At 43.1% G+C, this 23509-nt stretch overlaps 1 protein-coding gene across 2 annotated transcripts in view; it reads right to left on the reverse strand.

Moving 5' to 3' along the window:
- Positions 1-607: 607 nt before the first annotated feature.
- Positions 608-23509, reverse strand: part of ephb1 (EPH receptor B1) — a 159473-nt gene continuing 136571 nt past the window's right edge. For both annotated transcript variants that reach the window (XM_086203572.1, XM_086203571.1), the window contains exons 11-17: positions 22737-22984; positions 21263-21478; positions 8314-8463; positions 6727-6920; positions 5285-5440; positions 3277-4625; positions 608-1005 (exon numbers count right to left, since the gene is read on the reverse strand). In XM_086203572.1, the coding sequence (XP_086059698.1) occupies positions 4517-4625; positions 5285-5440; positions 6727-6920; positions 8314-8463; positions 21263-21478; positions 22737-22984 (1073 nt within the window). In that variant the 3' untranslated portion in view covers positions 608-1005; positions 3277-4516. The remainder of the gene's footprint in view (positions 1006-3276; positions 4626-5284; positions 5441-6726; positions 6921-8313; positions 8464-21262; positions 21479-22736; positions 22985-23509) is intronic.

The raw sequence follows: 23509 nt of genomic DNA on the forward strand, positions 1-23509 counted from the left end.
ACCTCGTCCTCGCGGGATGAAAACAATGTTTGTAATTTAAAAGACATCAAATGCAATGAAAGCTAGTTGGCCTCCTCCCCGCTTGGCTCTCACCGTCCCTCTGCTGATATGAAGCTGGGTAGTAAAGGCTATCAATCAATTAGGAGTAAACAAAATAAACAGCTAAGTGCTGGACCCGCGCTCGTATCTTTTGACTCACCTCATTAACCGTATCATTACTGCGGAACATGATCTCCCGCGTGAAGTCTGGCAACGGGATTACGGGGGAGATTCATCTGACGTTTTCGAGACCCAGACAGAAGAAAATGTCCCCTAGTTTGTAAAAATATGGTCAATTTAGAAAAAAAACAACAACAACACACCAAGCCATTTCGCTTGGAGTGCACACGCGCGCACACACGCGTGCGCACTCCAAGCAAAAACCGTCGGTGACAAAAAGCTGTTTATTTCTGCAGCCATCATGAAAGCAAGCACTAGCTACCACACGGAGCTGTGACAGCAGGAGCACTGGATAATAACCCTTCCTCTCTCCCTTCCCGACATAAACCATTAATGAAACCATAATTATTGTCCACCGAGTCAGACCGTTAACGTGATTGACTTGTTTTTCGAGGCTTTATTGAGTGCATTTTAGTACAATAGTTCTCAGAAAGTTACAGCTTACAAACTCTTTTGACACATACTTTTGTCACAATTTACAGGTTTTTAGCTATACAGGAACTAATCCCCCCCCCCCAAAAAAAAGAAGGAAAGAAACCGTTCACACTCTAAAGACGATGTACCTGTGCCCATATAAATGTCTGTACACACAAATGTTACACACAGTCTTTCCTCATTCTTGCAGACACAAATAAACAAACAATGTGGATGATACAATCAGCTCCAACCTCCGTGTGTGTACCATAGAATCCTGCCAGTGGTCCGCCTGTCCTCGCCGGCTGTAACTCCTCAGTGTGTGTGTGTGTGTGTGTGTGTGTTTTATATGTGTGTTAATCCTCCTTGAGTCTGAAATAAAAGATAAACACAAAATGATTAATATGTTTAATTGTTACAGGGAGTCACATCAGGTTATTTTCCGACCAATAAAAACATGAACATCCGAGGACGGTTTGACGACTTTCCAACAGTTACAACACCGTGAAACATTTCACAAGCTTGTGTTTTTGTGATGGAATGGTTTCTGCGAGGCTTCGAGGGAGGGAGGACGACCCGCCCGCCTCTCCATTTATCAAACTGGAGTGTCATTACAATCAGATATTTAGAGAGACAAACATAGCAAAATGTGGAGGGAGACAAAAAAAAGAGAATGAATCGCACAGTTGCCTAATGAATACGTTCTATCATCTCATTCACGGGTTGAAAAGCAAATAGATGAGAGTGAACTGAAAAGAGGACTAATGCATTCAAATTGAATCACTGGATTCACTGAAAGGGATTTATGCCAATCTTAAGAAGCATGTGATTATATTGAGGAATACTCGGTAAATCAATGAACTGGAGAATTGATTTTGCCCACGAGGCAAAGCCAGGTGCTTGATTACAGTACTTCCCTATTACCAAACTAAATTCATATTTATCTAATGAGACAGGGAGACCACATACCCAGATTAAAGGAGCTGATTCACTTTAGCGTCCCAACTTTCCTGACTTTCATCTAACCATCAACCTCTCTGGTCTCCTTTCACCTCATTAAGCATCAGACTAGAAACCAGAGATGAGGGTGGGAGAAAAAAATCAAATGGAGGTGGGCCCTTGGTGTGTTTGTGCGTGTTTTGGACAGTCCCATCAGTCTCCCTCCCCGCGGCTGATCAGATGCCTGTCAGATGGGGTTCCCAGCAGGTGTTTGCTCCCCTGTCTGGACCCACTGGAGCATGGAGCCAACTATTTCTCAGGGCCGTGACTCTGGCCCAGCCCAGCCCGGTTCAGGCAACAGGACAGCTTGGTTACACACCACGATAAATGAGCTGGAGATTAGCCAGACAGTGTCAGGAAGAGACGTCAGGAGGAGAAGGACAACCCCAGGGAGGAGGCTATACTTCATAATATGGTAATGACATCAGATTTTTGGACGCAATGTACTTTTCTTATCACTCGAGTCCTAAAAGGTTAGAGGGGATTTTAACAGCTAATGTTTGATGGAATATTGAAACAAATATAAATACAAAACAGTGGCCATTTTTATGCCAACCTCTACATCACATGGGCATGATCATGGACCGATTTGCCAAAGCTGACTGGCCAATCAGTCGGATTTCTGTCTCCTAACCGCCGCCACCGTAGATTAAAAACGCTGTTAAGTTGTTGACAAATACAGACGACATGTCGCTAAGACCTGGGGTGCCCTTTCGTGATTGACTGTCTGCCTGTTGCATCAATAAAAATGTAATGTTCAGATATAAAATATGTATGTGATAAGACATTCACTGCATCATTAAGTGTCATTTCCCCTTTTTAGCCGCATCACCAGGCCCTCGTCACAGCTTATAAAGAGGGTACAGTATCTCATCATAATTGTGCAAAAGTCAGGAGTCTCCGCCACAGCTCTACGTTAAAGAAATATGAACCCGAACATTCTGGTCTCTCTCAGGATTTAAGGACAGTGTTGTTAACCATAACTGTCCTCACTTGATAGAACTAAATCCATAAAACATAACCTTTACACAAAGACCAGCAAGAAGCAATAAAGCCGACAGTAACATTAGGAGCAAAGCAACCACTTCTCATCACCCGGCTGTCCGAAAAAGCGTCTGCCACTGTGACACCAGCAATAATCGAGAGTACCATCCCAAGAATAATCTATCCAGAACAATCTACACAATACATTCCAGTCCTAAATACTGTGCTTTAACTTAAATGGGCATCCCTCTAGAACAATGTACCCACCAAAAGTACATTTGCAAACTGCAGTTAAGGCATTTGTGCTCATCTTGTGCGCGCATTTGGCAGCAGCACATACCGAGAGCGCAGATAAACAGCTACACTACAGCAGTCAACACCACTGTACCCGTGTGGGCTGTTTAAGTCGGCATGTTGATCAGAATGGCATGAGGCGCGTTGGCAAACCTCAGCCCAGATGTTCCTTTCCACTCTACAGAGAAGTGATGCTGATTCACTCTGATTTCCAGAGCCTAGAGTGGCTACTCCTCTATGCACGTCAAACTTACCATAGCTTAGATATTAGCCAAACCCGAGAGGGTCTAAACTGCATTTGCCTGATATAAAATATACAAGAAGTAGAGCAATTTGAAGTAAAGCGTTGCTCTTGCATGATCTTACCCTGAATTTGCAAAGTCGAGGTGTTTTCCTTCCCCGTCTGAATGCTGCTGAGCGCTTCCCATGACATAAATGACAACAGATCCCCCCAAAAAAGAGAGAAAAATACAAAACATATCTGTACAATTAAGTGCTTACCAGCAAGAGACAGAATGTGTACACCCACATTTAACATGATCTCCAATAAATGGATATTTTTGTCAGTTATTTATAACTCCTACAGCAATTTTCATATCGATCCACAATACCAATTCTTTCTTTGTGACTCTTATTACATATTCCTCAGGTAAGGGTTCATTCAGGATTGTCCTCATGTCCCCTGGATCAGGGAGACTTCCAGTGTCCATCCTTCCGTCTTCCAAAGTGAACCGTAGGGATCTACACATCGCAATCTAGTCATGTCTTTGCCAAAAATGCAAGCAGAGAAGTTCTGTACATACATATTCATACATATCACCTTCAATATGAAGGTTTATTATGAAAGATATAATCATATTTAGCAACATATTTATATTCTCTGACTCTGGGTGAGGCGGGTTGAAAAGTCCTTTGGCAAGGCCTTCCACCCAGGCCTCCACAGGTAGTGTTTAAGTTAAAATACGAGTGGTCGGCATCTTGCTAGAGTGTGAAAATGGTAAAAAAAAAACAAAAAAAGGAGAACTTTAATCAGTCCATTTACATTTTCTAAAGATGATGTGAAAAGATGGTGCTCCACTGTACATCCCTGTATTCTCGTCCCTCTAACTATTCCTACGAGTAATTGCTTTTTCTTCTGGGACTTTGTTATTCCTGGCCAGGTCAAGGCATCTTCATTGCACACGACAATATGAGTAAAATCACAGATCACATGTTGTTTCTAAATGTCTCACACTTCTGTTTACAATTTTAACATCTTCTAGTCCAGATAATATAGAAGTACAATATTACTCATATGACCGTATACAGTTTGAACTTGTGAGATGTTCCCTGTGATGAGTTATTTTGGTGTAACAACTGATGTCGTCCTTTATGGAAAGTTAGAGAAACAGTTAAAAAGTCTGGACCCTGAACTCCTGATACAAGTGTGACGGTTGTGAACCATGTGGCGGCGTAGACCCTGCTCTCCTGTTGTTATGGTAGTGGATTAGATTAAGACAATAGTCTCGACTCTGGCGCGTTCCGACGGATTGGGGGTCATTCGAAGGCTGCCGTTGTTGTTGGTCCTGCAAATGCTGCCCGTTCCGTGGCACAGCGCCCCCTGTAGTCATGCCATAGTTGTAGGTGACTGGCTCATCTGCACCCTCATGGACTGGATGTTACTGAGGATCTTCTTCTGGTGGCCGGCCAGGGTGACTCCTATTCTCAGCAGGTCCCTAGAGAAAGAACATTGCACCGATAATTTGAAGCAAATAGATGAAAGGGTTGTTTGAACCGTGTTTCTCTTCCTGCTGCGGCATTACCGCATATAAGAAAGCACAATTTGAGGATGGAAAGCTTGTAGCTATGAACATAAAACACAAAATTAATCAGTTGAGAGAACACTAAGTGATGCATGTTGCTTTGCATTGCAAAGAGGCTGCAAAAAAATGCCCCGAGCACACATTTTTATTATTAAAATGTTTTAGGACAATTTTGCATTTTTACATGAATTTGTAGACACAGCAGCTTTGTTCATTGAAAGAGAGTGCAATATTTGTGTCTATTACCGCTAAAAGTACCATGAAGGAGACGGTAGCCGACCAAAGTTTGAACAGCGACAAATAAATAATGTAATACACATTTTAGAAAATCATTAAAAAAGCAGAAATTGTTCCTTGAAAAGCCCAAATGGAACTATTCTCCCCATAAATACCACGACTGCTACTTTGTATATTCATGCATTATCCATACAGCTCTATTCCAGTTTGCAATCATGTACAAACTTGACGAAGCGGAAGCATTAATGCTAAAAATACAGGCACTCACCCATCACCCACTGCATACACCCATCATGTGCCATATGTGTTCACACATTTACAGCCAGTGAACTCACTCTGAGGTCATCTGGGCGACCAGCTGCAGGGAGGTAAAGCCTGAGTTGAGGAAGTTATCTCTGTATTGGCTCATCTTGATGGCAGCGAGCCAGTCCTCCACTGAACTGAAGGTGTTGAAGTCCGGTATGGATCTGTCAAGCAGTGGCTGAGAAGGCCTGCAGGCGGAGGAGATGGAGACGGAGGCTGGGTGGGTAAGAGCAGGGCCTTGATGCAATATTAAATCAGCCTCTCTATCAATCATAGAAACATGACGATGATGCTGTGATGGGTCTTGTTGTCTTATGCTGGGAAACTATTAAACAAAGCGGTAAATCTGCTGCACTGCATTGTTGAACCTGGCTGAGTTGATGGACTAGAGCATTTGCTAGGAGGTGAAAATGTAAAGCAAAATAAAGAAAGTCTCCGATTTCAATCAACGTACTGTAATTTTAGTAGTCACAATCCATTACAAATATGCCCAAATCGGCTCCTCGGGAAATCTCTATATCTGAATATATATACACATTTTGTATTTTTTAGCTTGAAATGGTCCAAAACCATGCTTTTGCTTAATCATTATGGTATAAGGCTTAAAAAAACTATCACAAAAATGCAGAAAAAGTGAACTTTCAAAAGAAGATGTGGGGGGTGGTGGATCATGGATGACTCACAAGCAGCAGGAAAAAATACTGGGGAGTAAAAGGTTACGTTTGATGCAATCAACGGTAATAAATTCATGCTTATTTTATGAGGGGATGAAAAGTAAGTGTGTGTGTGTGTGTGTGTGTGTGTGTGCGTGTGTGTGTGTGTGTTTGGGCGCGAGTGAGTGAGTACATGTTGGGTTAGTTTGAGTAGACAAAATGTGTAAATGTATGAAGCACTGGTGTGAAAAATACATTGATCTGTAACCTTGCATCGCTACATATGTGTGTTTTTATTTTCACACCTGGTCCAGTAACTTCCTCCTTGTTCTCTCAGTGGCGTCCGCTCTTAGGCGCCGGCATGCTGTGTGAGCTTGTAGTGGGTCACCACTTGAAACCTCGCCTGCATGCCAGAGTTCCCTCTCTCAATGGTGTTCTATGCAACTGTATTTGCACTTTTCCATCATAACTCGACCATTATTTATCTACTAAGATGATGAAAGTCAATCTCATCAGCTGTGTCTGCTGGCGAAGCCTCTGGGAGCAAAGGTCAGTATTTCAGAGGTTCTGGCGCAACCAGCAGAACTCGGGTCCAAGACTTCCTTGTTTATACTCCACAGGACCGTTTACATGGACGCAGCCAAACCTGATTGGTCAAAGCAGCTCAAACAGAAACCAGAGGCTTCGCTGACCTGTTATTGTCTCGCTTGGCTAGATACTCTGTGTTTCTATGTCAAATCTGTTTACAGGGATCAGAAGATGAGACTTGATCTCCACACCCTTAATGGGTTCTGTGCAGTTCTTAAAGTGTGTTTACTCACACTGCAGGGATGTTGGCCATAGCTTTAAGACTGGTGGGGTTACGGATCATCTTGTCCAGGGTGCTGACAATGTCGGTGAAGCGGGGTCGGACGTTCCGGTCCTTCTGCCAGCAGTCCAGCATCAGCTGATGCAGGGCACTGGGGCAGTCCATGGGTGGGGGCAGACGGTAGTCCTGTTCAATTGCATTAATTACCTAGAGGAAGACAGGGGAGGGGTCAGTCGTGCTGGTGTGTAGTCTTAAGATTATATTCCATATTTCTACATAATGTTCTCTACCAGCTGCGTGGATCGGTCGGCTAAAACCAGTGACCCTCCCCATACCCCTCACAGATACATTTTCTCATTTCACTCAAGACAGTTAGTATTCAGTCTGATGTGCCCTCCGTCTTGACTTCGGCCAATATCATGTCGCTCCTGAGGGACAGAGCGAGGGAAGAGAAGGAAAGGAGGGCAGATCCAGTGTCACTGTGGCTAGAAGTTACAGGGGAACGGGCTGCATATCATTAAAACTGTGAGGTGGAGACACATGAAACCTGATTTTCAGAGGAGGGTCCCATGAGGTTAAGGTCGATCAGAAGACTTGGAAACGTACTAATTAAATTTAATGTTTTGCTATATAACTGTGAAAGATGTCAAATCCACACTGTCTGTAACTGTAATCTTTCTACTGCAAGATAAGAGTCTGGTATGAAATCAAGTGTAAAAGATACCATCACGACAAATTAGAGGCTGCTCTGTAGGCTGGCAACTCCACCGCGGAGTTGAGTGCAACTCAGCAGAATCTTGACAAATGGTTTGTGTGTGTTTTCATCTACGTGTGTATATGTGTGTGAGTGTGTGTGTATGGACTGAGCAGCCGGACATGCTGAGCGATGCAGCGATGCCAGTCCTCTTCTCCGCATTCGTCCCACCAGGCAGTGTTTGCTGCTGGCCCACTGAGGCAACATCTGCTCGTTTGGATGGTCCTTGTGGAGCGGGGTCCATAGAGGCCTGATGGTTGGCTAGTTGTCTCGCTAAAGGAGCTTAGGGGAGAGAGAGACCTCATCGTACGGGACTATATCCAACGGTTGTGTGTTTGTGTTGGTGCCTGTGTGTTTGTACGAGTCTGCGAGTGGATCTTATCCAAACGGACATGGGGAACAAAGCAGAGCTCTCAGCAATCATTCATTGCTCTCAAAAGCTGGCCAGGAAGGAAAGGGGATAGTGTGAGAGTGAGCCCATAATAAGTCCGCTTTCAAAGTCACAGTCAAGGACATCTTCGATGGGAACGCGAGATTGAGGATGATAAAATTGTGTGATTTATGACTGCTTCCTCTCTTATGAGTTATCCTTGATTGTATATCTACGAGGTGAAAAGACAGTATAAACCCATCTGTGTGGCTTTTTCACACCATTTCATTAATAACACAGTTCATTTGGTGTTCAGATATTTTGCTTCATTGCTTAGAAATTGAGGTCGTTCAGAAACGCCGTAACACTGAACCGCAGTGCTAGTTTTTTTTTTCCTAATATCAATTGGGTTCTCGCAAATCAAATAAAGTCCCACTGAAATATTGTATCCTTTTAATTAGCTAGAGAGCACTCACATCCTGGTTGGACATGTCCCAATACGGCCTCTCTCCAAATGACATCACTTCCCACATAACGATTCCGTAGCTCCACACGTCACTGGCCGAGGTGAACTTCCTGTAAGCAATGGCCTCCGGTGCCGTCCACCTGACGGGGATCTTGCCACCCTGAGGAGAGAAGAACAAAACGCAGAGGGTGTTTATAGCCGACGTTCTTCTCAGCTGTAACACGACCTCCCATGACTTCCCTCCATCGCCCCTCCACCTCTTTATCCGTTCATCTTATAGACGCGTCAATCCTCCTGGAGCCAAAACATACAGTAGATTCAGCATCAGTCTCAGCAGTGGCTCCCGACAGTGTTCGCCCTTCACACATCGACCAGCAGCCGCTCCTGTTTGACTAAAGGAAGATAGGCCCGCGCTCCTATATTGAGCACGTCTGCCTGTAATTGGACTACCTGAGCCTGAGGCATGCCATGCACCCTGCTGACTGAATTGACAGCTGCTTGTTTAAATTTCCAAACACAGACACACACACGCACACACACACACTCTCTCAAACAGACACAATTGTGAACATATGTGCTGGCATAGGCCTGGATGCTTTTGTGTACACACAAAAGCAAACATCCTGCATATCTGAGTTGAGCTCACCACCATTTTAACAATGCCAATTACCTGAACCTGAGCATTTACAGATAAGCCACTTTTGGAAACAAACCCAAACCCCCACCCCCCCCCCCACGGTACTGACCACCCTCTTCCCTGAGGGAGGAGACAGATGAATGATGATTAATACATACGCAAGTAGGCTGTGTGTGACGCATCGGACAGTATTAATCCAAGCAGGTGTGTGTCTTCTTGCACTAATTTATACTCACTTATGCGAGTTTCATCAGTAATCCATCCTTCATAACACTCCGAGATTTCACATCTGACCCTGAATGAAAGTCTGCTACTGCCACACAGAGTGGAGGCAACGCTCAGCTGTCACACCACCCGGCGCCAAAAAAGACATGAACTATTGAAGGAATAAGACAGTCAGTGTGTGTGTGTGTGCGTTGTGTGTGTGTGTGACAGACAACAGGGTATCTAAGCTCTAGCGATTCACTGCTCTTCTCATATCTCACACTGGTTTGAGTTGTTTCACCTCTTGTGTCTCCGTTTCTTTCCCCTTCTTTATCAGTTCATTTTTTATTTGTACACACATATAAAAGACGGCAAATGAAGAATTAAACCCAGACTATCAGGGAAAAAAAAACAAACGCTCCCAGCTAAATGCTTTTTATTTTTATTCATCATGACTCGGTTCCTCACTCTGTACGTCTGGTCTCACGCCCCAGGACCCTGCTGGGATATGAGCAGAGTGTCGCCGGAATGGCACTGACACAACCCTCGCAAGAATCTCCCTGTGTGCCTCCTATGAGACGACTAGTAATAACATTTCCAAGGCGGCAGAGTCAGAAGCAGCAATGCAAACCCTATAGTAATTACTGCTGTGGGCCAGTGATAGCGCTGCCAAAACCCTGCTTTAATAACATGAAGTGCTGAATAGCTCATGCATACAAGAAAGAAGGCAAAACATCATAAAAATCATTGGAGTTTTTTTTTTCTCAGTAAAAATGAACATTAATACCACAGGGAATGAGCTGGGGATTGGAAAGAGTGATGATGGAATTAAAACAGACCTAGTGTCAAAAGAAAAGCATGAGCACATTGACGAGCCCCTAAGCACGAGGAGAACTATATTGTGCTGGCAACTAAAATGAAATGAACAAGTCATTTCTTCAGTTTACCTTGAAGTGAAACATCACCCTGAAAACAGAGCTAAAACACTCCTATTATCTCGGACGGTTAAGTCAGGATTGGAGCCGGCTGTAAAACGACTGGGCTAACAGAAGAATCGTCTTTAATGATGTCAAGTGATACTTTTGCAAAACTCTCCAGATAATGAAGAGAGTTGGTGACACATAGCGCCTGATTTTCCCCCAAATAGTGCACGGGTTGATTTTCTGGGTGATAAATGTTGGCATTATAAGTCCTCAAAGTTTGAAAACCAGAAATAAAAATAAAACCACTGGTATGTCGAGCTGTTTGAGCCTTGATACCGTTTCCTTGACGTCTGATGTCAAAATGTTTACTCGTTAACTAGTGAGGAACAAACCAGCTTGTAACGAGTCAACATTTTGCATAACAGGCGTTAAGTCAGTTTACGAAATCCATCGAATGGTGTTTGTGGACTTTTTTTTTTTTTTTCAGATGTCAGTTACGAAAACTAATTCATAATCAAAGCAAGCAAATATGCGTTCTATTTAAAACCTAAGACTAAAACTGAAGTTAAAATCATTTTCTCACAAACCTGAAGAAATACAATGAGGATCAACCCAAGGAAATCAGAGGAAGTCATTTCAAAATCTTGGCTGAAATAGCTGTGAATTTCTTTGCGATTTTATACAGGTTTTTATTAAGTCGAGTTTTAGTTGACTAAAAGTCTGAGGACGAATAAATTTGATGGAAACTAAAAGCAACATCTGACACAGGGAAAAAAAAAATTGAATAAAGAATGGCTAATGTTGACATGAGCCTGGAACACCCACTGGCTTCCCAGGTCTAACTAGTGTGCAACATTCAAATGAAATGGACAGGATAATAAGAGCGAGAGTCCTGATTGGTCGCCATTTCACACTACTTCTTCTTCTTCTCTTCCGTATTGGCGTTTCATTCAATGAGTGAACCTTTTGGACCTCACTAGATACCCAACAGACATTGATAGCCTCAGTCTTTATCTAGGCAGGCTAGCAGCAGTAGCAGCGTGGATCTCACTTGCTAACCGGTCCAGAAAAACAAAGGTGCCTTATGAACAAGTGAGCTTAATCTTTGTTGGAGCGTACGTTTTCGGGTTTTTGCAACTCAGGAATACTTTCAGTGTCAGTAGTTCATTCCAGAGGGCCAGTGCATCAAAAAGCCAACTAATTTAGACATGAACGCTGGTAGAGCAGCACAAGTGGGACCAGGAAGGCCAGTTTGACTAAAAGGCCACTGGTAGAGAGAAAGTGACCATTAAAGGGGTCATAATCATGTCCCTTTCCCACATTAATATTCTCATTTTTGTGGTGTAACTACATTTAACACCTTCCTAACTCTAGCTCCACCCCCTTTTGGAAGGCTCGCTCTGTTGTGATTCAGCAGCTGCTTATAGTGTGGGAAACATCACTCCCCTTACCATGATTAAGAATTCACCTCCTACAATAGGCTGCCAAAAAAAAAACACCCCTGCCTTTTGGATCGAGCACGCATAAAGAGTGGTGACAATTTCCCCTTCTGCTCCTTGTGATGCGTTAAAGGGCACCGACTGAGGACGGCTCGTTGAATCTCAAGACTCCCTTCACAGCTTGTGTGTTAGTTGCTACATTAGAAACTCAAATCAAAATCACTGAAAGGTTTTTCATAATACGGACCCTTTTTAGAGTTTTTGTTAAAGTAGAACGATAATATGATGAAGTCATGCAACCACATTGACATTCTCCATTTGTTGACATCCATGGCAACCATTTTTATACACACATTACAACATAAGTGAAAACTGGAGAGACACAAGAGTACGCTGTCATGTCACCAAAATAGGATTACACTTGTACCAGGTTGTGACCGCCTATGACAGCCGCTGACCAACTGTGACAGCCAGCGATGTGTCTGGACTGGGACGGATATGCGCCGGGCCTGTCAGATGAAGAGCTAATAAGTGCGTTCCTATGACAGCCGAGTCAGTAGGATGAAGTAAGAGCATGTAGTGACCAGGCAATGTGCGTACTATCTGGTGTCAGTTATGATCCCTCAGCCCAGAAATATGTGGTTGTAGACAAGGCTGCACATAGCAAGGGTATGAAACACCTGTCATGTCTTTGTGGTGGCTTCAGGTAAGCATCCACCAATGTGTCAGGCACTTTCATGTAGGCTGTCACCGACTGCAGAGTGAAGTAAAATCTAAAGCAAATAACCCTGTCAAAGCACAACAAACACTCTTGGCTAACATGCAGCAATGTCCCAGATAACATGAACTGTAATTGAAAGAGAAGAGTCCAGAGATGCTCAGCTTTCTCCCCTCACACAAGCTATGTAAAGATTCTGTCTGCAAGACAAACATGTAGATTTCACTCGCCTATGTTTTTTTTTTTCTTCCCTCAATCTCTTATTTACTACACTCTGCCAACTTCAGGAATCCATTTCCAAACAATGCACACTCAAATGGACTTGAGCACATTTACTTAGGCTGGGCAGAGTGTTCCATCAACATGCTTTTAATGAAATCCTGAGCGCAGTGATCCGCCCTGGATGTCTGGCCAACGAGAATGGGAGGGAGAGAGACTGTGACAGAGTGGGAGAGACTGAGAGAGAGAGAGAGAGAGAGAGAGAGAGAGAGAGAGAGAGTGAGAGAGAGAGAGGCTTTACTATGCAGTTCAAATAAACCAAAACGTGTCATATTAGCATGGGAATGTTTTTGTTTTAACATTTGATTAACAAATTCACAAATTCCAAAAATGTCTCTGTTATGCCTGGGAACTTAACAGCGGGGAGTGAAATGTACAGTATAAAATACCCCAAATAGCACCCAATAATGGCCCTACATCTATAAATATCACGATCGAGATTAAAGCATGTGAAGAGACGGGATCAGGAGGGAAGCATGTTTTCTCAAGTGTATGAGCGAGCTGTTGTGGGTCAAGAGCGAGCTGTCTGTTGGAAAGTTTCTGGTCTGTGTCCTAGTGTAAGACACTTAACCCCTGGTCCGTGTAACCAGAGGTGCCAGCACATGAGAGACGTCTGGCTCAAGCTGTTACATCATTCTGTTGTAGATGAAAACAATGCTCTGGCATGTTTGTACTTCAATATGATTATCATAATCATCGTGGGTGGTTCAGAGCCCATGGTGCAGCAACAGTGCCCAAGCAAAATAATGCTGGAGGGGGACAATGTTCTATGCAGGAAACTTGCTTTTATTATCTTATTTCCTGTATATATTTCCAAGTATTCACAGAGCAGGTCTTTCTTACTGCATGATCAAAACTTTGTAAAAACTTGCAATTTCAAGTGTGTAGGTTGCTACTTGCGAGTGTCGCAGTGCCAGCGGGTAGTGCTACGTAATGAGTAAACCTCACTCCCCAATGCCTCAACGCACGCCTGAAGTAGCAAGTAGTACTCGTACCAATAGTTTTTAGCCTCCTTGCCACCTCCCATGGCGATGGCAAGGAGGGGTACAAGTCCAGTGGCAAGCAGTGCTTAAAAAATATAGGTTACGCAAACTAGCTTGCTCGTTACTTTTGCTAGCTAGCCTGTCAGAGGTATCATTTAGTAAGGGGGGCTTTTAAAATGACCGAGTAGAAAGGGTTGGGAATGCCTTAATATTATCCCACTTAAATATACTTAACTCCAAACCAGTCCTGTTGCATTATCCATTTATGTAGGGTGACCAAACGTCCTCTTTTGCCCGGACATATCCACTTTTTACAGCCTGTCCGGGGGTGTTTTATAAATTCATGAAAATGTCCAGTTTTCATTGTTTTTTGCAGGATCAATTAGCGTGTGTTGAAACTGACTGACACTTTGCACAGAATACTACGGTACTGTGTTACCTGTGACGTAGGCCGGGCCGAGTGTCCTCTTTTTTGGAAATCAAAATATGGTCACCCTATAGTGAATAAATGTGTGTGAATGAGCAGCTCTGCCATACTGCACCATCCAAATCTTCATCAAAATGTACCTTTTCAGTGTGTAAGTTGCTACTTCTTAGTGTAACAGTGGCCATTAGGTGGAGATGTTTAGTGACACGCTGGGAACTCACACTAATGCCCATGGGTTTTAGCATCTTTGCTAGCACATCCCCCTCCCATGAGTCCAGTGGAGGCGGTGCCTACACAACACAGCTTGCACGAGGAAGATGGCTAGCTCAGAGGTACCGTGTAGCAATGCAGGCTTTGAAAACCACAAGAGGTGGAAGGGTTGGACAATGGCGACTGAAATCACTGCCCACCCCCAATGCTGTTCCGCTAAATTGGACTAATTGGGACCTGTCCTAGCACTTTTACTATCAGCTAATATGTGTTAGCGGTTTGCTTGCATACTTTAGCAGCGACATGACGTGCATCTCAAGCACATGCACCTGAAGCATTTCTCAGTGATTATGACAAGTGTGTTAGTTACATATACACATGAAATACACATTTCAGCTGGAGAACGAACCTCAGGAGATGAACAACCAACATCTACAGTCAAGTTTATGTAACCAGTCCAAGATACTTCTGTCTCTCTCTCTCTCTTATTTATAAATAAATAAATACATAAATAAATCATATATATATATATATATATATATATATATATATATGAAGGGTAATGAAAAACTCCACGAGTATGTTTCCTATGGCTTTCAGCTTTTTCTGTCTGATTTACTCAGCGTCTCTTCCTCCAGCATATACGGTAGCATCTTCTTGTGTTTTGCTAAACTGAAACTCCCTCAGGGTAACTGCACCAATAGATTTCAACATCTCTCGCTTCACTGGCACCATCAAATTAAACCTACTGTAGCAAGTATCCAATCTTCCTTGCACTATGCTAATATTAGAAAATGGTCCCATGATTCCCTGACAAGATGGAAAACAGGCAATCTATAGACGCTCCCATCACACCGGAGTACAACATAAACACTTTTCCTGATATGTTGAAACTTGTACTGTTTGGGGCGGTTGTTTCACCTTTAATTTTGAGGGTGTATTTTTTTTTTTAGGGGAAGTTCTCCATCTTTGGCAAAACAGCAAACTACATCAAGACTTCCCAGATCCCGCGGTAGTGTTTGTAGTGCAGACATTGAGAGGAAGTATCTCTCTCTCTCTCACAGATGTAGTTGTACACAAGCTGCTTCGTGCTCAAATGCAAATGCAGTCCAACAACCACAGATGGTGAATCAAATCCCACCTTATACTGACTCTGGCAGACATGACAGAGGGTATAAATCAAGGTGGAATGTTTTGGATGGCTGTCCCCTCTTTGATGCAGGACCAGGTATGCATCGTTTCCTCTTCTTCTTTTTTTGTGATTTCTCAGCCAGCTACTCTATTCATCCAAAGACTGAGCAAATTAAACTCAACAATCTGAATACAATTAGCCCGGAAACATCATAATTAGTTCAAAGACAAAAGCAGGAGATCAAAAAATAAACCACGGTAAGGATGTTAAGGATGTTTACTGCTATTATGAACGAGCTGACAGGGCGGCGGCTTTGCGGGAAACCCAAGTGGGAAACCAGATACAGATCATACACAGTCCAATAGTTTCAAGTTTTTGTCATTCAAACAACAAAATACAGAACCGCATTTCTTTTCTTAATCAAAGTGTGGATATATAGAGGTTGTTTTTGAACTAGCCGACAGTGAGGCTGGGCTTGTCCAATCATAGAATGACAGCTGTGCATCATCAAAGAGAATCAGACGCTGTTTTTTGTTTTGTTTTTTTAATTTCTTTTACCTTTAACAATAAAGTAACAAAGCAAGCTCTTAATCCTACAGCATTTTATTGTTACAAAGAAAGTAGCACATGTCAATTACAGACGACGCGTCGTGTGAAATTATTTTGTGGTGCAGTGTGAACAACACAAATACAGTGCATTCACGGCCAGTTAAAAATGCGCTACTGTCTTGGGGGGGAAACATTACATGAAAAAGCAAAAAAATAACATTTTTATTTTAATATACTGTACACATAAATGTAATCTACCCGTCCAGGGTGAACCCCGATGTCAGCTGGAAGTAGCCCCCCCCCCCCCACACGACCCTTTAAGCAGTATCGAAAATGGATGGATAGACATAATTGTGTATCAGTGGCTATGCTAGATCTCGCTGTGTACATCCATGAAATGAGCTGTAGTCATCAAGGTAATACAAAAGTATCTCAGGATGTCCAAAACAACTTCAAGGATTTGCTGCTGATATGTACTTTGTTTGCATACTAATTATAAGAACAACAAATCTCAAAAATACTCCACTGCTCAGTTCATTTGGGCGTGCACCCACTTCAATTCTTGTTTATTTAGAGACTGTCTCTGTAACTGGCAGTGCATTAATATTTCACTATAAGAAGAATAGACAAGCCAAAAAGTGCATGGGCCTGAAGCCAGAGAGAGGGAGAAATGATGCAAATAGAAAGCAGACAAACGACAGAAACAACAGCGCATTCCACAGAGTGTGAGCACTGGAGCGGAGCTGAGAGAATGTCAGTCAGGTCACAGGGATTTGACGGATGAGCTTTGTTACTGGCTCCATGTGAACTCGCCTTTCAACCCCTCTCAGCATCAATGGCACAAACAAACATACACACACAGATGGAAAGGCACCTGGGGGACATACAGTATGTGTATGCTCAGGTATACAGCACAATATGGCCACTCTGTCGCAACACACACACACACACACACACACCCTGACCCTTACCTGCCAGCCTCACACGGGTCCTATGGGCAAACAACCCTGCATAGAAGGGTCACGCTACTTTTCTGTGCTGTTCGTGATGTGATGAGGTGACCACGACCTCTTGAAACCCCATAGCATGCTAGTGGCACGTCATACCTGGTGCCAATGTAAATTAACCACTGAAAACATACCTCCATGGAGATCAAGGTGTTGGTTGGGATTAACAAACACCAGACTCTGCAGCAGTAAACTGGTGCTCCATTCCTGTCATCACACGTTTTCTTGAATATCAACCATATTTTTTTTGTGCCCAAACTGAAACCAAACTTGAATTTCATTTCACAAAGCTTTTTTCAGTGAGCACTTCTTCCTGCCAACAAACATTCTGGCATTTTTTTTGTGTGTATTTTCATAAATGCTGTGCAACGATCACGTAGGAGTATGAGGTTGTGGTCATTTCCCATATTTCTGTGCGGTCGGGTTGGAAACAGTATTTTCGTCGCTTATCTTAACTTCAGTATTACTCAGAAGCACCTTTGTGTTGGTCTGGAAAATTACTTTCAATAAGAAAGGAAACAGAAAGCGATTTGCGCGTAAATAGTGCAATGTAAATCATGGATCTGTACAGGTGTTCCCTACCTCATACGCCATAAACCACCCAACCATTCAGACAGCAATATAAACACAATGCCACCACTGCAATAAAATACACAGTCTTAAAAATAATCATCACCTTATCAAAACCTGAGCTGTCCAAACATAATTTGAGCCCAGTGATTCACGACTTCACTGAACAGCAAACCGAGAGGGAGGACAACCCCCTTTTCTGTCTGAAGCCACCTCAACATTGCCTCACAAGGAACCCAAATCCAGGGTTAACACAATTACCGGTGAGTCCTCCCAACCACACATCCAGCCTCTCACACCACAGGCAGTGTAATTGGTGCGCCTAGAACTGCATGGAAAAATTAGAAAAGCAGTAGAGGGAAAGAGGTGATTAATTTGCTGGAGGAAGAGGAGGTCGATGGCGATGTAAATCACCGCATGTTAGTGCAATTTAATTTCCCTGATTCCCTCGGCCTTGTCTGTCGCACCAGCCTTGCTTGCTGATTGGTTTGCGTCAGGTCGTAGCTGAGGAGGTCGTGGTGGGGAAAGGGACCGTGTATAGTTTAATTACAGTATATGGGGCCATATTCACCCAGTGAGAACCTCAACTTTCTCCAGTGCTTGTTTGCAAGTTGCCCTGACAACATGCAATAAGGACTCAGGGTGAAAAGAAATGTAAATGAACTGCAGCACATTAGCCGATTACGTGGATTTAACCACAATTTGCTCTGGAAATGAAGATTTGACCTGATGGTTAAAAAGCAGCACCGAGTTTGAGAACGAAGCAGTCAAAGCTTTGATGTACTCATTTGAAAACCCTCAGCCACTCTATTGACTCTCAGATAATGCCCTCAAGGACACTTTGTTTACATTAAACAACATACCGACCGCAATCTATAAACCAACCCCCACCTTTTTCACCCTGTTTTATTAGCAGGTTCAGGAGCTCAGACAACAGAGGTGCTGCTCCTATTTATTGCTAAATAAGACCAACTCAGCAAGGTTTGGTCGGCTGGGTCACGAATAGAAAGCAAGCTCCTTTCACTGTGAATTTTTCACTCCCTCACACGCTTGAGTCTTGGGGTCATGATTCGATTCACACGAGATTCTTGGTTTGGACAGACCGAGGGAAGCTAGTTAGACACTTTTGCTCCACTCCGTGCAAAACCATCTCTGGTCTTCACGATAAATACAATATGAAGGACAACTGACGGAGAGGATAAATGATCTCCATCAATATCTTCCGTGCTGGTGAAACCAGTGGGCCAGAGGAGGTCTGTTTTCTGATTTTTCCATCTCCTGTCTTTACGAGAGGGGGATTTCTTTGTGTTATTAACATGAAATCTTCAGAACGCCCCTCCATTTTAGCTTTGGGAAAAGAATCACTGTCCAAGGTGCTGAAGAAGTGCAGACTTTTTTTTTTTTTTTGGTGAAACCCATCACCCGCTGAGTTAACTCATATGCCCAAGTTTGCTCTGGTTGTTTTAATTTGTTCCTGAGATCTGCACACATAACCTACACGGTATTTCTGTTAGGAAGTAATTATAAGTAACGCCTATTTACACACCCAGCATTTATAACAACATTATCATCCATTTTGCATTGCAATTATGTCCACCTGATAAGCATCATCCATTAAACTCTCCTTCAACTCTTTCTTTTTGGACTCTTGACTCTGTAAAGACAATCAGCCAGTCATTAAATATGTCAGACCTGGTCTTTTACAGCTTGGCTTTTCTTTTCCCCGGCTCCATCACAGGATCTTTCTGTGTGAGTCTCCATGTTCTCCCTGTTCCTGTGTGGGTTCTCTCTGGTACTCCAGCTTCCTCCCACAGTCCAAAGACATCAAGAGGGGACGAGGCTGATTGATACTCTAAATTGACTGTAGGTATGACTGTGAGTGTGAATGGTTGTCTGTCTCTATGTCGGCCCTGCGATGGACTGGCGACCTGTCCAGGGTGAACCCCGCCTCTCGCCCGTTGACGCTGGGATAGGCTCCAGCCCCCCCGCGACCCTTAATGTGTAGGAATAAGCGGAAGATGAAGATGGATGGAATGTGTTTTCATAATTCTAAATGTACAAATACATTGTGTGTTTCCTAGTCATGTTTTCTGTACCTGTATTTAGATCAATTGGGATCTCAGTCACACTGACTTACAGGGTGTTACCTGCACACTTTTGATTTCAAGTTTTGCACATGTTGAAAAATCCCTGAAGGAATCCCTTAAATAAGCCTATTTCATTGCATAACATATTCATGTTCCTATTTATTCATAATGTATGCAGCTTTCCCACAACTCTGTGCATTCACACGGTATAGAATAAATTTGCAGAACGAGCCCTTGAGGCAGTTTTGGACGTGAAGAGATGAATATATGCTCTCCCAGGTTAGACTGAATTATGTTTCCACGAGCAGCTGGTGACCCGAAATGAGAGGAGGTCGGGTGAAACGCAGGACACGAGAGATAAAAGGACAAACAAATGCACGGCTACACTCCATCTGCCTTTACTGTATATTTACTGTAATCGTTCCAGAATGAACTTCCAATCAAGTAATTTTTTAAAGTTACGATCTCCCAAGGACAGAGGCAACACAATGACCCCTTGATGACTCCTCAGGTGCTGGAGGACAAAAAAAAAAACCCTCTTAAGTTCCTCTTAGAGAGCACAAGTCATTTCACAATGCTGCATCTTCACAATAAAAGAATTTTACTTAGGAAACAAGAGTTTACTTTAATTAAGGAGGAAATGCAATATGCTTATTGAGTCTAGCACATCATTTGCCACACACACATCAAGGAAATAAGTCATTTTCAGCATATTTAGAGAAAGGAGCCGCATCCACCGTGATCTATTAGAGGTGACAGTCTGCAACTTCAACTTCTCAGTGAGGTGAATGACTCATTTCACTCTGCACGGCTGATTCACGGACCCGCGCCGCATGCAGCATAAACTCAGATCATTATTTCTCACGGAGTGATGGTAATTTCTTGTCTAGCAGTCCCTTGAATTTTAGGACTCGTATTAAACCACACTTCATGTGGCAACCACTAACTATGGGTGTTGCCAAATCAACCGCAACAAAATAAGTGAGGATTTTATAGTCAAATTGAGGGCCAGAACTTTTATGCACGCACGCGAACACGCACACACACACACACACACACACACACAAACACACACACACACACAAATTAAAATAGTTATAAAACAATCAAAAGTGTGGCAAAGTTTCAAAGGAGAGTCAATTTGTTGACTCCCATCCACTCCAACAACCACACTCACACACAAACACACACACACACACACAACCTTGTGCATACCAGGAGTCCTCACGCCACATGCTGTTTGTGAGGGTCTAAGAGTGTGTTTTGAATTAAGAAGAGGAGAGGCAGAAGATGAACTAACGATGGCTGCTAATAATTACAGATCTGTGGCGTGGAGGAGTTAATGAGGAGCCAAAGCCTCCCATGATGCCTCAGTAATAATGAATGATGAGTGAGAGAGAGGAGGTTCGGAAGGGGGGGTGGAGAGAGAGAGAGAGGGAGAGAGAGGGAGAGGGAAAGGGGGAGAGAGATGGGATATGAGCTGTCAGTTTGAGGGGCCGCAATGCCCTTTGGTTTCTCTGCACTCTGGGCATGTCAACGAGAGAGGAGCCTTCCCAGAGGAGGCTTGTCTCCACACTAATGAAGATGTGACAGACCCTCAGTCCGTGACTAGCAGAGTGTTGGGAAGAGGAAGGAGGACAATGGAAATGAAGAGCTGAAAAGGTGATAGGTTTTGTAGAGCTTCAAGATAACAAAAAAACCCTAATATATACCGCATTATTATGAATGAAATCACATTATATGCAGACGATATGATGATATTCAAGGCTTAAAAAAACCAAAACAGCTACTCACCAGAGAGCTGGTATAGCTGGGGTCAGAAGTGTCTTCCTGGAGGTAGCGTGACAAACCAAAATCGGATACTTTGCACACCAAATTGCTGTTGACCAGAATGTTGCGTGCGGCCAAGTCACGGTGCACATAGTTCATTTCTGAGAGATACTTCATCCCGGCCGAGATACCACGCATCATCCCCACCAGCTGGATCACCGTGAACTGACCGTCATTTTGCTAGAGGACAAAGATGACAATGATTAGGTATCATCTCTGAAGACTGACGCCAACATGCAGAGCAAGTTGATACAGTTTGAAAAATTACTTTTAATTTAAATAACGACAATGTGGTTTCCCATGAATATAATATCAATAGATACAGTACAGCTTTGCGGAATTTTCTGATGTACAATACACACGACAAGTTATCTGATTACATCTGTAAAATCAGGCGGCTCACTGTGTATTTTTGTTACCGCAGTCAGAGGTGATGCACTTACATGAGAAATCTGGCACCCAGAATGTAACTTTTTTCCCACACTTTGTCCTTCTTTTTGAAATTGTCATTTCCCCCCCAAAATTAAATACATTCCTAAAAACCTACTCATTGAAAATATTAATATTGAATATTTTTTTCCGCTGAGTTCAGTTCATTTGTTTAAATATTGACATGACAAATGAAGATCTGAGCTGAAGTATTTTTTTAAATCCTATTTTGAAAAAAAACAAAACACGTTACCCATTTCTGAAGTACGTCTTATATACCTAATATTTGGTCAATCCTGGAGTTAGGAATGGGCAAAATTTTAGGGACACTGCTCATTGTAGCCCATTTCAGAAAAACAGGGCCTCAAATTACAGCCTCCAAATGAGCTACAGTGAGTGTAATATGAATTCTAATTGAAGCTGAAGATTAATTCAACTTATTTTACAGCTTCCCATGCAAGACAGTCTTTCTCATTGTGTGGTGTTTGAGAATTGCTCGACTTGAACATGAAGGCATCCCCTCTATTTAACATCCATGCACGGTGCCCCTACCCCCTGTGAATGCTTTGAAGAGCAAGCTTTGAACCCCTGAAACACAGTAACTAATAAGAGGGTAAGGGCGATCGATGGAAATACAAGTCGGATGTGGCGGTTAGCAAAGCCAACTTCAAAGAACCCCTTTAAACCCACCCTGGATCAAAGTGGAATAGCATACCAGTCCATGAGATGGGGGGGTTGAATATTGATTAAGTTGTATGTCCACTCAATCCTGAATATAAAACAATGAGTGAAGAGTCCATTAATCGTTTCAGAGGCGAGCTCGTGCACAGGCTTCTTTAGATTGAGAATGACTGAAATCACGAAACGTGTTTTCTGCTGGTTTGCAGTTGAACGGATTCCTTTACATGTTTCATTTTCAACTGTGCTTTTCAGTTCCGTATTTCGAGCTTTCAACTCTGTCATCTGACTTTTGTAGGTCTGAATTCAATCACATGATAAAGTCCCTCACCCTGAGGAAAGAGTCCAGGGCGCCGTTCTCCATAAACTCTGTGACGATCATCACTGGTCGGCTCTTTGTCACCACTCCCTCCAGGCGGATAATGTTTGGGTGGTCAAATTGGCCCATTATTGAGGCTTCAGACAGGAAGTCCCGCCTCTGTTTCTCTACGTAGCCCGCCTTCAGGGTCTTGATGGCTACGTAGATCTCCCTCTTACCAGGCAGCTTCAAACGACCTTTGTACACTTCCCCGAATTCACCTGGAGATGTGAAGCAGAGTGTGATCGACTGTGGCCAAGAACATTTAATCAGATTCAGATCTCCTTATTAGTCCACATCACTCATGCTAAGTGTTGCCTTGTTGGACTCTTCTGCCTCACAGTGGTCAGGACTTGGTGACTTCCCCAATGTAAAAAACAAAACAAGAACTACAGTGTGTGTGTGTGTGTGTGTGTGTGTGTGTGCGTGGTAAATAATGGAACCCGTTTGATTCATTATCACCACCTTTACACCCTGCAGTGACCCCACACAATGAAATAAACAACAAAAACGGAAATCTATAATTAGCTAGACCCCAGCTTTCTTACCCCATCCTATCTCTGTCACTTCCTCACACCTAGCTTGCTGAGTTGTCCAGACTGCATGAGTCAGGCCCGATCTCATTAACAGGAGTATTTTAGTCTCTCTACAAAACATTACACGTGGTATCAGCATGTCCTCCTGGCTGTAAAGAGGGTGGGTCATGTCCATAAAAGGTAAATAGGCTGCATTTATATACTGTCTTA

Source organism: Aulostomus chinensis, chromosome 5, assembly GCF_037954235.1.
Source record: "Aulostomus chinensis isolate RoL2024-O1b breed Wild chromosome 5, RoL_Achi_v1.0, whole genome shotgun sequence".
Classification (NCBI taxonomy): Eukaryota; Metazoa; Chordata; class Actinopteri; order Syngnathiformes; family Aulostomidae; genus Aulostomus; species Aulostomus chinensis.